This window comes from Triturus cristatus, chromosome 8 (genome assembly GCF_964204655.1).
Source record: "Triturus cristatus chromosome 8, aTriCri1.1, whole genome shotgun sequence".
Lineage (NCBI taxonomy): Eukaryota > Metazoa > Chordata > Amphibia > Caudata > Salamandridae > Triturus > Triturus cristatus.
Window position 1 is genome coordinate 1518874628 of NC_140591.1, and position 18066 is coordinate 1518892693.

At 45.7% G+C, this 18066-nt stretch overlaps 1 protein-coding gene across 1 annotated transcript in view; it reads left to right on the forward strand.

Annotated features, from left to right (window-relative positions):
- The window catches only part of XRRA1 (X-ray radiation resistance associated 1), a 314818-nt gene that overhangs the window by 174575 nt on the left and 122177 nt on the right, over positions 1-18066 (forward strand). Inside the window, exons 6-9 of the mRNA XM_085623358.1 lie at positions 3819-3916; positions 4850-4983; positions 12090-12194; positions 14804-15069. Of these exons, the coding sequence (XP_085479484.1) occupies positions 3819-3916; positions 4850-4983; positions 12090-12194; positions 14804-15069 (603 nt within the window). The remainder of the gene's footprint in view (positions 1-3818; positions 3917-4849; positions 4984-12089; positions 12195-14803; positions 15070-18066) is intronic.

Sequence of the window (18066 nt, forward strand, 5' to 3'; positions counted from 1 at the left end):
ACCAAACTGCGTGACACGCCAGATATGGGAACACATGGAGAGAAATATTGCCTTTCAGCAGGAAATTGTATAGTTCAAAGCTCTGTTTTTTATATAAAATCAGGGCCTTTGGTGGTCCTAGCACTGAAAATACAAGATTTGAAAAAAATATTATTGTTTTCCGGTGCTCATGGAAGACAATTTCTATGGACTGGAATCTAGAGAATGCTTAAGTGATTCTGGTATTTTACTGACCTCTGCTGGTCGTTTTCTATTGAGAAAGTTAAATAGAGGCAGTAGCCAGAAAAATTAAAAAAAGAAAGTCTCTCAGCAGAAAGCAATTCTGATATTTTACTGACCTCTGCTGGTCGTTTTCTATCAAGACAGTTAAATAGAGGCAGTTGAACAGAAAAAAGTCCCTAAGCGGAAGCAGACTAGTCCTAGGGCTAATCTCCAGAGCCTACAAAGTACATACACATATAAGTATATAATAAGTATATACTAAAGTATATACAAGAGGTCTCGAATGCTCGACCTAACTAGTGCTAACACCACACGATTAAATGCCAAAAAAGCAGGACTACCTCAACGTTATTTTCCATTTCAAATCATATTTGTGATATCGTGATTGCAGCTTGCGGTATCACAATTACCTTCATGATGATATTACCATATATTGCCCGGCCTTCCTGTAAACGAGAAGCAAAGCATGTTTTCCGGGCACTGTTCTAATAGTGCCCTTGAAAATGAGAAGGGTAAAGAGAGAACTTCCCTCCACCCCCAGATGCAAAGGTGCCCCCTAGCTTTACTTTTTGGACGTTTCGTGCATCTGCCTATAAAATAATATTGTTGGTTTAGTGGATTTTTTTAATATTCAACAGGGTTTGTTTTTGTAATGCAATTACCAGTAGCTGTAATTTTAACTCAGTAGTAAATGACCAGTATTTACCAATCAATCAATCAGGGAATTATAAGCGCTCTACTTACCCGTGAGGGTCTCAAGGCGCTGAAGGGGGGGGGCGCAGATCTGTTTAGCCAAAGAGCCAGGCCTTGAGGGTCTTCCTGAATGTGTTCAGGGAGGGGGCGCGTCTGATGTCTGCCGGTAGCTCGTTACAGGTCTTGGGTGCAAACCTGCTCTGGCTCTGAGGATGCGCGGGGTTTCGGCCAGTGCGAGTTTGGAAGATCGGAGGTTTCTTTTGGGTACGTGGAAGTTGATTCTGTCGTTTAGGTATTTGGGTCCGTTGTTGTATAGGCATTTGTAGGCGTGAGTGAGGATTTTGAAAGTAACTCTTTTCTCCACGGGGAGCCAGTGGAGACTTTGTAGGTTTTGACTGATGTGTTAGTGTTGGGCGATGCCAAGGACGAGTCTGGTGGCAGTGTTCTTTATTGTCTGGAGTTTGCGGAGTAGGGACTTGTTGATGCCGGCGTACAGTGCGTTTCCATAGTCTAGTCTGCTGGTGATGAGTGCTTGGGTGACTGTCTTCCTTGACTCAGGGGGGATCCACTTGAAGGTCTTGTGGAGGATGCGGAGGGTGTTGAAGCAGCTGGAGGTGACGGCGTTGACTTGTTGGTTCATGGTGAGTGATGAGTAGAGTACGATGCCGAGGTTCTTGGCGTGGTCTGAGGGGGTAGGTGGACTTCCGAGGGCGGTTGGCCACCAGGTGCTGTCCCATGCAGAAGGGGTGGTACCGAGGAGGAGGACTTCTGTCTTCTCGGCGTTGAGCTTGAGGCAGCTGTTGGTCATCCAGATTGTGACGTCTTGCATTCCTTTCTGGAAGTTGAGTTTGGCAGTGGTGGGGTCTTTGGTGAGGGAGAGGATGAGCTGGGTGTCATCGGCGTAGGATACGATGTTGAGGCCGTGTTGTCGGACGATGGCTGCGAGAGGGGTCATGTAGATGTTGAACAGGGTGGGGTTCAGGGATGAACCCTGTGGGACTCCGCAGGTGATTGTCGTGGGGTCGGAGAGGAAGGGTGGGAGTCTGATCCTTTGGCTTCTTCCGGTGAGGAATGATTGGATCCAGCCCAGGGCTATTCCTTGTATGTCTCAGTTGTGTAGTCTGGTGACTAGTGTGCGGTGGGAGACGGTGTTGAAGGCCGCTGATAGGTCGAGTAGGATGAGGGCTGCTGAGTGGCCTTGGTCCAGGAGGGTGCGGATGTCATCTGTGGCAGCGAGTAGGGCAGTCTCTGTGCTGTGGTTGCTTCGGAATCCGGATTGGGACGGGTCGAGGACGGCGTTCTCTTCAATGAATCGTGTCAGTTTCCTGTTGACTGTTTTCTCTACAACTTTGTCTGTGAAGGGGGAGGAGCGAGAGTACCAACGGTAATAGTAAGTTACGGCCTGCAATATTTCTATACCAGGATCCACCAGTCTCAGTTTCACATATCCGGACATACATACCATTTTTTTTATCCCAACCTATGTTATTAGTAATTTTGCATGCAGGGCTTGATTCTCAAACCGCACTTTGTAGTACTACAAAACAAAATAAAAATTACAATTCACAAACTACGTGTGGAGTTTTACACCTCCGCATTTCCTATACTTATGTGTGTCATTCTCCACCAGAAGTGCAAAGTATCTGCACACGTAAGTATAGGTTTTAGTAGTAAGGGTGGTAGGGACACAGGGGACTGGTTTAAAGAATGGGCGGACATACCACAAAAGGCTTTAGGATTGGGGAGTAGAAAGAGGGATTTAGGTAGGGTCAGGGAGTGGTTTAGGGAGGGCCATCACTCACCCACACAAGAGAAAGCTAATTGCATTTCTCAGGGGGTGGAGACATGCAACTTACACTTTTGTTGTCTGTTTACACTTGGAATTGTGAATACCGAAAGTAGTAAACTTACTTCAAAGAGTGAACTTACTCTAAAGTGTAAGTTACCTTTATGAATCAAGCCCTAAAGTGCCTAATTTGGGACGATGGTTGCACTGGCACTCAATTTAATGCACCATCACTTATTTTGTGGCATCAGATTAAGACTCATGGGAAGAACAAAAGACAGGCAAAAAATTATGAAAGGAGGGAAAAAAAGATATGAAAACAGTGACAATGGGAGAAAACAAGGAAGAAAAGGTAACCTGCATGAGTGAGATAAACCTGGGAAACCCTTTTTGGGTAGCTGTGCGCATTATAAAACTATTTTAACATAACATAACAAAGAGACTAAGTGCCTTATTACATAAAGTGCAAATTTAAGATCCTTATTTATTTACAATTTTAAGTACCGCTTGAATTCATAATTTGTTCATGCTGGTCCCACTGATAAGGGGCCTCTCAGCGCCTATTTCCTCGTTAGATGTAATATTCAGGGAACACTCTTCCCCATCATCTTGAACTGATCCCCACCCTCTATGTTTCTTCGCTAGGTCTGTGATGAACAGTTCTGATATATGCAAGCATGCATACAACTTGCATTGCCATATGTAGGTAGTGGAAGGAGAGTACAACACAGGATGTCGTAGGATTAAGCCTGTTCTTGCTCTAAGTGGGTTGTATGACGGAAAAACGCAGGGAAATACTTTGCATGACTTTTTAACACATTTTTTATCCCGCAATAGTTTAGAACGCATATGCCTTTACACCGGAAGTCATTACTACGCATTATTTATATATATAAAAAAAATGTGTGGGGGGAAACCCCAACTTACCATAAATGTGTGGTAAAGGCATGCGTTGTAAAGGCATATTATGTGGTAAAACATGCGAGGTAAAAACTGTGTGGTAAAGGCACAGCGTGGTGAAAACCTCTTTGTAAAGGCTGTTTCCCCTCAAAGCGATGTCCTATGCATTTAAGCAGGCAGTGACTGCTTGATATCTCTGTCTTTCCTCTATGCACAGGTCACTTCCGTAAGTTTTCTGCACTCCGAGAACTGGAGCTTTCTATGAACCGGATCCAGAATCTCAAAGTTGGTGCTGGAGATTTTCCCCATCTTGAAGTGAGTGTCAGAAATTCTTCCTGCTGCAAGTTTTGTTCTTGTTGTTATTGAATTTTCTTTCTCTGTTGAAAAATACAGTGTTGTACATGGCTTTCAAAGGAAGGCTTTATCGTGAACAACTGGATCGAAATCCAGTTATTCACTGCAGTGACTGTACAAAAGTGGTTAGCCAGGGAGCGTAACCACTGTTCTGATGTTACTAGGGTAAGCACTCGCTTTCCATTTGTGTTTGCCGCCTTTCTTGGGTTTGCCGCCTTGCTTGTGTTCCATACTCACCATCTTGTTATTCTACTGTGAACATCCAAATGTCAGAGGTGTTCACATATAGCACCCCGTGCCCACTCCCACCATCTACACTCAATAGGATACTATTTTGTGAAATCAAGTGATGTCTTTTTACTAGCTCTGCACACATCCCCATCCGTTCTTCAAAATACAATTTACTCTCTTGAATGCTGTTTGTGTGGCCAGTGACAATCTTGGAATAGCTGTGAGTTGTATCGGGAATATTGGCTGTCCTTCAACTTAAGACCCTCAGAATGAGTGATTTTGGTATTCCAATTCTTTGGATACATGAGTTTCTGCAAGAATCAGAATTACACGTTTTTCATGGGAATACGTGGTTTGTAACTTTTCTGCACACATATTCCGGTACGAAAAATGAGTCAAAATGTGTGTGGGAAGAAAAACATGAGGGAATAGATTTGCAAATACCAAATCCCAAAGTTACTGTCTGTTCCTAAAGTCAAATCCTGTTATACTGTACTAACACCTTAAGCCTGGAATTACCATGCCCCATGGTATCTGTAATTCCAGATGTGTAATGGGGGGATTGATGTTACAAAAGTGCATTCAGTCCATATCCATTGTGGACTCCTGTGGTAACCATAAGATACACTTAATGTGATGGATTCTTTGTTTTTATTTATTCAGATTCTGGACCTTTCCTACAATAACCTTTTAGCTGATGATGTCCTAGGGCTTGGAACTCTCCCTCGCCTGAGAGTCCTGCACTTGACAGGAAATGGTCTCACTCACCTTCCTGCGGACATGGCCGTCTCAGAGCTGTAAGTAGACCACAGGTCCATGTGTGTGTCGTAGTCCTTAAGATTCCCCAAACCAGCCCAGGAAAGTTCTGCTGGCAAATAAAGATCTTTACAATTTCTTATTTTTTAAGGTGCACGCCCTGAGCTCATTTAACGTGTGTCATACTGCCTACCTGGATCCTCTCTGGGTGTGTTGCACCCATGTGCTTTGATAAACAGACATGTCTTCAGTAAACTATCGCATGAATAGTGATCACCAATTCACTAGAGTGCTTTGGGCAACTAATTTCAGAGAGGAACCCTTGACTTGGAAAAGCCTTGTCTCTATGATCCTTTGTCCATACTTCTTAATAATCCAAACAAAACACATTGAAGTCAGTTCTTTGTGAAGTCTCTTGTTAGCTCTGGAGAATTTGGAGATTTCATCTCTTTTATGTTGCACAATAATGGTTGTGACTTTGTTCTGCATGCATGTTTGTGTGTGTCTACCTCTAGAAATGTGCGTTAGTGACATAAAGCTGGAGATGGCCCATTCTGACAAAATTGTTGATCTGTGTGGCCATCTAAACAAGCATTAAAAATGCAATAGGTCTCGCATTTACAAGAGTTTTAGCTATTAACATTGCAAATGGCAATGCCTTTTATTTTTGTTTTTAAAAGATAAATAAACGGCATTGTTATTTACAATGCCAATATTTTAAACTCGTATAAATGCGAGGCCCATTGCATTGCAAATGCTTGTCTCGTGCTGGAACCGTAATCCTGCCTTCCTGTCCCTGCCTAGAGGGCAGCTAAGGAATGAGTTTCCCGGAGATAAGACCTGATTTATTATGAAGTCTTTGAGCTTGACATGAAGGCCCCTTGATGTTTACAATCCCCAGGGGTCGGGGGTTATGGCCTTCACAGATGCCTGCCAGAAGCTTTTTAAATGTTAGCTGTATCTGTGTCTGTGCGCACTCATCATAGGGCCTAAACACCACAGGAGTGTGGGATTCCACATCAGTGCTCGTCCATCACTTTCACAGCAGATTCCTCATAATCCTCTAGTGACTCTATGAACCTCCCCATGTTAGACAACAAGTCACGATATAGCTGCATGCCCATTGTGCTGCCACCAAGGCATATTTGTTCACGTGACTGTGTGAATGTGTTTTAAATCACGCAGAGTTCGAATAATTGACTGCCCATTCACACCCAACAGTGTGCTCCATAACTTCACAGTACAATGCCCCCCAGCAGGAACACGGGAAGCCCCCAACCACTGCCCTCTCACCCGGGACTTAAGACAGAATCAAACAGCACCTTGAAGGTGAGGCCATGAGCAGACCTATGGAGTTATAACATCCAGAGATACATTTCATCAGCTCCCCAACTCAGCGGGCTACTTCACGTGACATGTCTGTGTCATAAAGAATATTGACATAGATACAGAGTAGACATGGCATCCATGAGCATGTTGCTGAACCAGGGATAATAGGAATAAATGCACAAAACGCACCCTGAGATGGGGCACAAACCCCCAATGTCTAGATGTGCTTCTTAAAGAAGTAAAGGTTCGCCTTCTCCCCCACCCCAGGACTGCATCAACCTCCCAGTGTGTTCTTCCTATCACCCGCCCCCGAGGGACCTCTGCATAACCCGAAGACATTGCTCCCTGTATAGCGCCTCCTCATCCCTCCCCAGACAGTGCTTCACCCCTAGTCACCCGGGGCCTAAACGCTGCACTCCCCAGCTGTGGGTGAAGCACCCACCAGTGCCTGGCACTGCAAACCCCCATACTCCCCCACTTCCAGATGTGGCAGGAATGCCGAGGGATTCCTCGGAAGTCCACCGCACCCCTTCCACCTGAGGCCGAAGAGAAATGAGGATAGCGGGAGGGGAGAAACCCAGATGTAATTAGCCTCCAGGTGCTGTACACCTTGTCTGTGCCCATGGCACCTCCCTTCAACATGTAATGAGACCCGACGCTGCCTCTCCCCAGTGCCCCCTGCCCCCACCCCTCCCCCCGGCGCGCCTTCGTCCCCTTCCAACCCCAATCAATGTGCGTCAGTCTGTCCCAGGACCACCCGCTGCGCCACACCCGGACAAAGTCCGCCTCCCCGGACATCTAACAACCTGCCCAGGACCTCTGGCTGCCCTTCCACACTGAAAACCGCACCCCATCCCACTGGCCCAAAGTCGACAGTCCCGCCCACAAGGCCCGTCGCCCCCCCTGGGGTCCCAATCCCGCCTATTATTGCCTGCTTAATAACATTCCGATCCTCCTTTCGCAACCTCCACAGTGAGCCTGCAGCCCTCCGAGAAACAGTCCCCCCTCCCAACCGCTACTCCTGCAACCAACCCCCCCAGGCGCCATGCGACTTTCACACATCACCCACCCATCCAAACCAGCGCCGACACTCCGGCCGTCCCACATCAAATCCTCCGTACTGCCCCTTATCCTCCACAGCTAGCCACATGCCAGCAGGCCGAGCCCAACCCGGCAAAAACATCCATCCTCCCTGAATGTTGCTCAAACTGCCGCCAAGTCTCCTCCCAGCCTTTGCGCATACCTGACCCGCCGAGGAACGCCCACCTCCCCTTCACTCCCCATCCCGCACCCTCCCACGCAGCCCTCTGACCCCCAAAACCCACAACGCCCCCCCTCCTACCCTCAGCCGATCGCCCCCGCTTCCTTCACCCAACCATCCCACTCCGCCCACACCCCAGAACAACACCTTTGCCACTCTGTCTGATGGCACCCTGACCCCTTCGGGTAAAGTCCGCGTTATATAAAAATGCATAAAATAAACTCCTGTGTCGCCCTCCCTTCCCCTCAAACTCCTCCCGCTCCCACGGCCCCCCCCCTCCTGAATTTTACTCCGTCCTTTAATTTCTTGCACCCATCACGAAAGTCTAGGCGACCACAACGCCAGTCACCGCGGGCATTCCAACACTGCATCAACCCTAGATCGGCAACCAAGCAGCCCACGGCGACCTCCACAGACCCCAGCCACCTGGTGGCTTCATCACCAACACACCCATCCCCACAAATGTGCCTTGAGGAGGAAATCCACCCTCGGGCGGGGACCTCGCCAGACGAGCCACAATCGGTGAAAGATGAGCTAGGCGAATACACCAAAACTCAGAAATATCCTGCAACTATTTCCCTTAGCACTTTATTAATGCCCCATAACGTTCTTGCTGTTTATTACCATTTCAGTTGGTAATATTAACCCCGCCAGCCGCCCCACATATCTCTCCCACCCTCTCCCCTGGGCAACGGCACCTCATCCCTCCCAAGGCCCACTGCTCCCTGTCCCCCCTCACCTCACACTCTGTAGCAGCAGCACGTGTGGTAAACTTTACGATTCACAACCTGGAATGTAGAATGCACAGCATGGCTCGAGCGCATATAAACACAAGTGCTCGCCATGACGTTTTCGTTTGGCTTTTTCTGCCGTGGCCTCGCCTGCCAAAAGGTTTCTTGTCTTTATGGGGCCATGTGTTTGGCCTCATAAAGATAAGAAACCTTTTGCGACCAATGCAAAGCAGGCGAGGCCGTCCAAATGGGACGGCTCGAAAAGCCAAGCGAAAACATCACCGGCACCTCTTTCCCAATGGCTGGCCGCCGTTTACCATAAACGGTGACGCCGGCCAATGGGAAAGAGGGGTGGGGCTTAATGCCCCTTACTGAAAATACCCTGTCAACACTAAATCTCGCCAGCGAGACTGCGCATGCACGCAGCCTTACGCTAGCGAGACCTAAAAAGAACAGCTTTTGATAAGTTTAGTGTTTTCACAATAGGTTGTGATCAAAATAAACACAGAAGATTGTGAACACTGGGGCAGTTATTAGAGAGTGCGCAGCATAACACTTCACTTAAAGGGGATTGGAGAAGCATTGAGCATCACTAGCTGAAGAAACTTCCTTCTGACCCCAATGATGCTAGCCAAGGATAACACATGAGCAATGGGCCCCTCCCACCACCCACCGATTCTCAAGCTGCATTGCTAGCCGGGTGTCATTGTGGTACCTCTGATGTTCCTGATTGTGCACCTAGAGGAGGAGCATGAGCCATTGAAAAAGAATAGAGAGAGTTCTGTGCCTTGTGGATCACAACAGTATAGGACCCGGGACTAAGATCAAAATCTACATAGAACACACGCGAAAGTGTACCAGAGAGAAGGCTAAACTGGACTTTGTGTTGCTCCCATGTCTCGGGGCCTGATCCATTCTTTCTAATAAGGTTCTGGTGCTCTATCATGTTGAAGGCCAATAGTAGGTCTGGTAGAATTAGCACTGCTGGCTACTGACAATCTTCTACTACAGCAACTTTGGTTTTATGTTCATAGGGCCATCTTAATTTCATTCCCTGCCAGGAACCACCTCCCCTTAAAACACCTCTCATCAGTTTTAGAAACAATTGGTAAATTGTATATTGGCTCTCAGTTTGTTTGTTTATTTAGTGAAGAGGTCAGCTTTTGACCAGAAGAGTCACAATTACATGTTTCAAACTCAAGGCGTCATTCCCTACAAAGAAGTGTTTATAGTTTTGCCAATCACTGGAGTTTATGCTGGAGCAATACACTACATGATAGCAGCTGAACACACATGTAAATTAGATCTGAAAGTCCTTCTTTTGAGAACCAAACCAGAATATAGGAGACTGTAACATGGAAATTATCAAATTGAGGGGGGATAGTGTAGATATATTTTAGAAGAGCTTAGAATCTGCATGTTCATGATTTGTTATGGCGCAGTTAACTTTAACAGGGGAATTTCACTAGGTTTTAAGCATTGGTTTGTGACCATGATGTCTTATCTATTTATGTTTTGTAAGGAATTATTTGTTTTCTTATATGATACGCTAGGGATATTCTTAAGCTGTTTCAGTGTCTCAGTTGTTGTGAGTGCATTTCAAGGGTGTTCTGTTTGGGACAGGAATGTCCCCTGCATGGTTTATACGCATGTTTGCCTACCCTGAGTGCCCAATGGCATGTGAATGTGGTATCCTGACTTCTATTATAGCCCTTGCTTCACATAAGCATGTGCGCAGAGCCAATGTGAGGTCCAGAACCTGTCATATTTCTTGGAGGGGCACACTAGGTATGCCTTCATAGTGTGCAGAGGACTACTATCCCTGACATAGGTGTGGCACAAAAAGCCGTGGTGGCAGTGTGCCGTGTTGTGTGATTTATAGTGTGACCTGACCTTTTTTATCTTTGTCCTTGAGAATCTGGCATACTGGCCCCTCTAAAGTAAACTTCTGCTACGATGTGTACTCGCGAACCACGCACTGACATCATGTGTATCTCAAGTCCATGTGCAATAAGCCTGTGATACATGTCTGGCAGTAGGACTCTATGGGCCCGATTCACAAAGGTGATCTTAGAATAAAAGTCAAAGTTTAGACCTGTAGTCTAAGTTTAGACCAAAAATGTTACTTAACTAGAAGTAAAGTTAGACTTTTGGTCTACGTTTAGACCAAAAGTCTAACTTTACTACTGATAAAGTTAGACTTTTGGTCTAATCTTAGACTTCAGGTCTAAACTTTCACTTTTGGTCTAAGTTTACCTTTCTGAATCAGGCCTTGTATTTGTGCGTCTGTGTGAGTCTGAGTGTTGAAACCATTGGGATCCTTTCAGATGCCCCAGTGTAGCATGGCACCAGATGGAGGATAAGGACAGCTTTCCCAGACAGTGCATTCCTGTGGCAGGAGGGTGGAGATCCAGATACTGTGGTGAGGAGACTAGATGGATGGTAGCGGTGAAGGGTGGGACTGCAGTTTGTGCTGCCAAAGGTTGAAGTGTTTCTAGGTCAGGCAACTTTCTCAGAGAGTACAAGTGTATTGTCTGGATACCTGTGGCTGGAGGGTTGAGATCCAGACACTGAAGTGAGGAGAATGGAGACAGGGCTACATTTAGATATTCCATGAAGACTTTGTTAGCAAAGGCTGCTGATTAATACTCCCTGAACACTGCTGTTTGGTGGATGGTAGCCATGAACAGTTGGAGTGCAGTTTTGGTTGTTCGATGTGAGGATGTTTCTAGGTCTGCCTTTTTGTCTGTTGCAGATTACTGCTTTAGAAAGGCTGATAACAGCCAGGTACAGATCTCTCACAATTTACTGTGCCCACGTAATGGGTGCTTCAGCTTGGAGAGTCAACTCTGTACTCCTGAGCATAATTGGATTGTGCAGTATTTAGTGCTGTTGTGTTATTAAATGACGTTTTCCAAGAGACAAGCACTGGGCTGGACATTGAAGTTATTGTGTCTGTAGGTTAATGGTTGAGTTCTAAGTTCATGCCTCCCACACTACTTCACTGCTTAGACTGCTCGACCTCTCTGCCTTGAGAGTCAAGTGCGGAAAGGCTTGTACTGGGCCCAGTTTGCAGGCCCAGGGCACCAGTGGCAAATGACCTGAACCACCAGGGTTGGGGCCTAGTAGCTCCTGTCTGCCCTTTAGCCCCTTGAATGGGGCCTGACTGCTTTAATTATATACTTGGGCTTCTGTATGCAGTATTCTAGGCATGGCAATCAGCTGTCGCCATTGTTTTATTTCCATGCCACCCTCACAAACAGTGACCCTTATGTGTTCTGTGTAAGGCTGCCTGCTGGCTTATTGTCAAAGTTCTCTCTTACACATTAGCTGGGACTTCGAGACATTACAGACTTTGAGCTGGGGTTGCACATGTAGGTTACTCGATTAAAATTTACGATCATTTTGGTTCCAGCTTTGCTCTTGACATTGGGCGTCACAATACTCGTGGCCCGAATAAAATGCAGAGCTCTGCTATGTCACATTTAGGTAAGTGACAACCCATTTTACTGAATATTATGCTCACATCCTTTTATTGTTCAATATATTGGACAAGTGTTTCCTAAAGCGAATTTTAGGTTAGCTCTCCTAGGGTTTGATACACCACTTTGCCTTGCTTATTAACCTGTGACACCTGCAGTACATACCTGCATGGAGTGGAATTTGAAATCACACTCCTTGTGCGCCAACCTTTGGTTTCTCTTGAAGCCACTCACTGACCACTTAAACATATCTGTCTGATAACATTCAGCGTTATACAGTATTTTTACATAAATAGGCTGTTTACTTAGGATGCCTTTTGAAAGATCAAATCTTGTCTTTGCAGTAAAAATCCTGAGATCAAAAGGTTTCCATCTCTTGAAATATTGATGCTTGATGACAACAAACTGTCTCAACCAAGTGTTTTTGCAAGTCTTGCCAATCTGAAAAGGTAACCCAAATTATTTGTTCTTTGTTTATTTTATTTTTTAATAGCGCATTGTGCTTAGCATATAATCTTTTGGTCTCTGCATCAATACCATCAATACACCTTGTATATTTTGGGCTTGTAGGGTTCACATAGGTTAAATTATAAATAATAATGGCACTGACTATCTGACATAGGAAGGTGCACCACACTACTCCCACAGTAAAGATCTACCCTTGAGTATTGGGGAGGATTTCGTGAATAATGTATGGTATTCTTTTGGCGGAGCCTGGGTGAATAAGGAAAGAAACCATCCCAACAAAGAAAGAGGGGGAAGTTTTACCTAGATGTCAAAGGTGGCCACCCTCTCTTCAGCCTAGGCAGGAGTTCATGGCCTGCTGGGAATTGTAGTTTAGTGTCTGTGTGCTGTTGCATAAAGCATTCTCTGTGCCTGCGAAGCCTCAGTCCAGACAATGCCAACCCTTTGCCATGACTGCCAGCCTTTTCTTCTTTGAAAGAAACTCAGTGCAACCAGATTTGAAGTATCGCTTCCTGGTGCTCATCGAGTTCCAGTCGGTAAGCAATACCTCCAGTCTCACTTCCTGAGCATGGACTTGTGTCAGATGAGGTATCTACAGGTTGGGCACCTGTTTTGTTAGCAGTAGGTACCTGGTACTTGCAGCTAGCAAAGAGGAGGTCCATCATGGGTATCAGTGATATGATAGAGCATGCGAGTGTCCATTGAAGTGTTTAGAGGAGGGACATCTGTTTTGTCACTGTTATGTAACTGGCTGTGACCACTACATGTGTTCCATCTGGTGTATCTGATGTCAGAGTTAAGGTGGCGAAGCCTAGATGTAGGAGATGAGTATCTGTTGTATCATTATTGGTTATGGGTGAGACTGCGTGCAGAGGAAGATCACACTGGGTAAAGGTTCCTTTTGAAGAAGGATAATCTGAATCTGGTGACCTTCCAAATCCATTTTCAGAGAATGAAACTGAAGTTCAGATAGCTGAAGGTTTTGATCCTTTGTAACATGACTGTGCAATTGTCACAAAGACTGCATGTTATTTCTGGAATTTTACATGTTTGCATTTATATAATGAATTTAGTGCCATGTGAGATCCTGGTTTTGGAGCTATTATAAAAGGATGATTAAATGTTATATATCGAAATATGGGCATTGTAGGTGTAGAATAGAACTTTGTTTTGGGGTCTCCTTTAGTGACATGGCAGTACCTATCTACAGCGAGCAATTAACAGCTCAAGTACACCATTGGAACTGGCAGTGCTGAGGACAAGATCATCTCGTCCTTAGCACTTAAGTGGTTAAGGATAGTCAAGTAAGATTTTTTGTTTTTAATTCTTCCTGGCACATGTTGATAAGTTGAGTGGAAAAAATAGTTTGCACACAAAGTCATTAAGTTCTCTTCAGCATCATTTGATGCAGGGATGAGGTGGAGTTTATGCTTTGAAGGCATGGTGAAATGCAGGTACACAGATTCAACACTCTTCTTAGAAACAGGAGTAGTAGCTGCAGAGAAAGTTATCTTAAGGCTAAATTTAAATAAGAGCCGCCACAGTGTAGTTATAGTTAGGTCAAAGTTTTCAGAAGAAAAACCTCTTTTTGCTTTGCTAATGACTTTGGTGCTATTTAAGCAATAATCACCAAAAGTAAATGTTTTTAAAAAAAAGTTCATCCACCTCTGCTCCTTTCTGAAAAGTTTTGGTGGTGATCCATCAAGTGGGGGGCGAGGAAATGGAGGGTCCCAAAATGTATGTTTCCAGTGTAATTTCCCATAAGAATTTTGGGAAGAGATTCAAGAAATGCAGCTGAACTGAATGAAAAATTATTATTTGACAGACAGGTAGATCTTAACTCAGAAAGTGTGCTTTTGTGATTTGGTGTAAATCCATTCAGCCATTTTAGAAAATGAAACTTCAAAGTATAGTGATATTTGGATGCTTGGTACTGTGATACTCCAGCGGTACCGTAGATTAAAAAAAAAATAGGGCATTCTGATTGGTCGAGAGGGCTTTTTCTTAGTTATTTGAGATGTTATCCATGATGTCATATAACATGTCATGAGTGATGTAATATGTGCGGTTATGATCAGTGCATGGTGGAGGGGTATAAGTTATAGTTAGCTCGGTGAACTATAACTTGTTTTAGTGTTTTTCAAACGTTAGCTTTTATTTTATAACAGGCCCTAACTATATAGTCATTTTACCCTTTGTGTTATTTCAGTGAATTTCTAGAATATATTTAATGTAAGCTAAAAGCTTAGTACCTTACCCAACTATAACTTCACTTTAACACTGGCAAAGCTAATAGGCTGGCAGTCAACACTAGACCTGATTCCTTTGCCAAATGATTGTTGCCAAGTTGATACATTGCACAATCGGACATCCTGATGAAATACGTCTGATTATCTTTTGCTGTTTTTGGGGGGAGTCTTGACTGCTGAAGGACAAGAGTGAATGGAGTGAACATACGTTGGTGGGGGGGAGAGCTATTCATGTGTGTTTTGGAGCATAAGCTCAAAGTTAGTAAAATCAGTGGAAAGGGTGGGTCAGTGAATCAGCCACCAAACAGCAGCACTGCTAGATTTACTTGTTTTTGTGGTTTTAGACTGAAGCAGTTGTATTTGGATAAAAATGGAATTTGTGAGATCCCATACCTGCATCAAATGGAAGATGAACAACAAGTATCCAGTCCAACTTGGGTGCGAGTAAGCAACAGTCGGGCAGAGTCCTCCCACTCCCTTTCAAGCATTCATTCACAGTTAAAGAACAACCAACAGACAGACATTCCTGGAGTGCAGGAAGACATTCATAGTGATGGAGAAGAAATTGGTTATGTAGTGTCATCGAATAAGGATGATCCAGATCGTACAGGTAGGTGTCACATTGTGCATTAAAATGTAGATGTGCCTTGGTACCATGGCATTAAAATGATGACAGTTCTGTAAAGTTCTATGCAGGTATGCTGAAACATGTTACAATGTTTTCCTAAAATGTTGCCTTAGAAAGGTGAGATGCTCCAGGGTGTACACCACCTGGTTAAGACAAACACCAAAAAAGACACAACATGCAGACAGGCATCTACACGGCAGTCCAAGAGTGGACTCAACAGTACTACCTTTTGCACTCCTTCTTATTTTTGTTTGCTTTGTGTTGCATGTTTGTTGTGATTAAGCAGTACTTAATTTGAGCCAGTGGTCGCCGGTGAGCACCACCAACACTTATTTTAGGGAACTGAGCCCTTTATACATGTTCGCAGGCATCAGTGCTGCTTATCAAAGATTAAGGGGCTGATTTAGATCTTGGCAGATGGGTTGCTCTGACACAATGGTGACGGATATCTTGTCTGCCGAAATATTAATCCCATAGGATATAATGGGATTTATATTTCGGCGGATAGGATATCCGTCACTGTTGTGATGGAGTAACCTGTCTGCCAAGATCTAATTCAGGCCCTTAAGCTCTGATCATGAGTGATGGAATTACACTTAGAGTGGTAACTCCAGGTGGCATTTCACCACTCGCCATTGTAAGGGGTCCTGTGTCTCCCTGTCCTAATTTACCAGGTCTGCAAATTCCATACCCGGTAATTAAGGGTCCATAGATGCCGGCCCAGGTTCAGTGTATCCAGTGAAACTGCATTGGGGCAGGGACTTTTAACACATTCTCAACTCCGGCCCCTGCTCTATTCCCACAGCACCCCTGGTGTACCATATAATACTCCCCCAGTCAGGCTCAGGACAGCCTCCTTTTGTCCCCAGCACCAAGCCGGGTGCAACTATGCATCACCCAGCCACAAACATTGCCTCAGATCCCTGGGCCAGGGCAGATAGAACCTTGACCAGACCCAGCCCCTTCATGGGGGGGGAAGCACAATGTGATCTGTCGAAGCAACTGGTTATGAGATCACAAAAAGTGTTATCTGCAAAGCAGCCAGACGGGCTGTGTGAGGAAGGGAAGCTCTGCAAGACTTCTGACTGTGACCAGGACATGTTAGGCTCCCTGCTGGGGGAGGGGGGCATCCCCCAAGGAATCCAAGACAACCTGCCCTGGAGCCTGGAACACCATCGACCGCCTGCTTTCCAAGACCAGTGTGCCCTGTGAGGAAGAAGAGAGCTTTGGAGGGAGCGCGGTCCAGTGGGGAATCCTGTCACATGAACTTCTGTTGTGAGGTGAAGGAAATGGCTGCTGCATCGATTGGGTCATTGCCCATGTTCAGGCCAAAGTCGGCGATCTCTCTATGCCAGGGGAATGCCGCTGTGTGATGAGCTGTGGTGAACGTTGTGCTAATCGGGCTGGAGACCGTGTGCAGCTAAGGATCTGCAACTCTGTATGCAAGTAGGGGCTGCTGCACGTGAACTTTACTAAACCTGTGCTGATCAGGCCAGAGCCCATGTGTAGCTGAGGATCTGCAACCCCTTATCCTAGGAGGGTCTGTCGGGTGGACACCTGCTGTGCTAAACGGGTCAGTGCCTGAGTGCAGTTGGGAAGCGGTGACCCCATATGCCAGAGTGGGGGTCATCGGAACTTACCAGAGGTGTGTGTTGATCCAGAGCATTGTCAAAGGAGTGAGGCAGCCATGGGAACACCCACGCATCAACCCTCAGACAAGGGATCAACACAGGGAACATCTCATCACCTTTCTTCCCATTGTGGAAGAGACCAAAAGACCTACTGGTAACAAGGAGCTTCAAGGACCCTCTGGTCGCTGCAGGCAACTGAATGCTGGCCAGTTGGCCACAGGAGAACTAGCTACTAGATAATGCTGTGGTGCTGGAACACCTTTGACTTTTGAACGGAGTAGACTCTTGAGATTTGGACTACTAGTGGGGCATACCCTGGATGCTGCCAATAGTGAATGGAGAAAAACCACTATTGATAGAGCGAGGAGGGAGTGGGACAGGGAACTGCCAAAGAAACACTAGAGCCCCGACCTCTAGGGGGACTGTGTAGGTGTTTGTGAATGTCGTATTCTTCCTTTGTGTTGGTAGCTGTAGTAATAAAATACTTATTTTTTTCTCATAAAAGTGTGTATTTGGCTGGACAATAGTTTATTGCTGCTGCTGCATGCATATTGAGTTGTGAGCCTGTGTTCACTGCCCTGTATCCAAATCCCCCCTCACCCCTGAGGGAGCAGTAGACTGCTCAACCATGTTACTACAGATTCAGGTGGAGAAAGAGTGCTTGGCCCACTTGTTCAGGATCTCTGGTAGGTCGGACCCCATAATATCAGGAGAAAAGGCCTCAACCCCAACCGTTGGGCCCAGTAGCCCCTGCGTGCAACGTGGCCCTCTGGAAGGGTTTCTGACAAACATTCATTTAGATGAAGGTGGAATATTGTTCTAGGTAAAGGTGAAAAACATATTTTATAATCATCATTTCAAAACACTATGGGCCTGATTTAGATGTTGGTTGGTAAGCTTCCGACCGCTTGTCGGAGGCTTACTGACTGACATGGTTGGTTTAAACTCTGACCCCCGTATTTCAATGATGGCAGTCAGAGTCCAAACTGGCTGGTCAATCCGACTGGCTTCCGACAGGCTCAAGGTGCCCGTTGGCTTGTCGGAAACCACACATGATCCCTTTAGGATAGCGTTTACGCCTTCGAGATTATGATGTCGGTTTCTGACAGGCTTTCCATGTTGGGCTTTCTGACATCGAAAGCCTTTCAGAAAGCAACTCTGCGGGCCCCTAGCAGGACCCCTAGAAGGGCCCCCTTCTCCCCATGGCCTGTGGTTGTGGGCTGGGGTGGTATCTATGGTGCCCCACTATAAATCCCAGCACCGTGTGGAGGGCACCTTGCCTGCCACACGGTGCAGGGATTTACAGAAACTGCCATTTCTCTAAGGGAGCTTGTGCTGTGGCCGGATT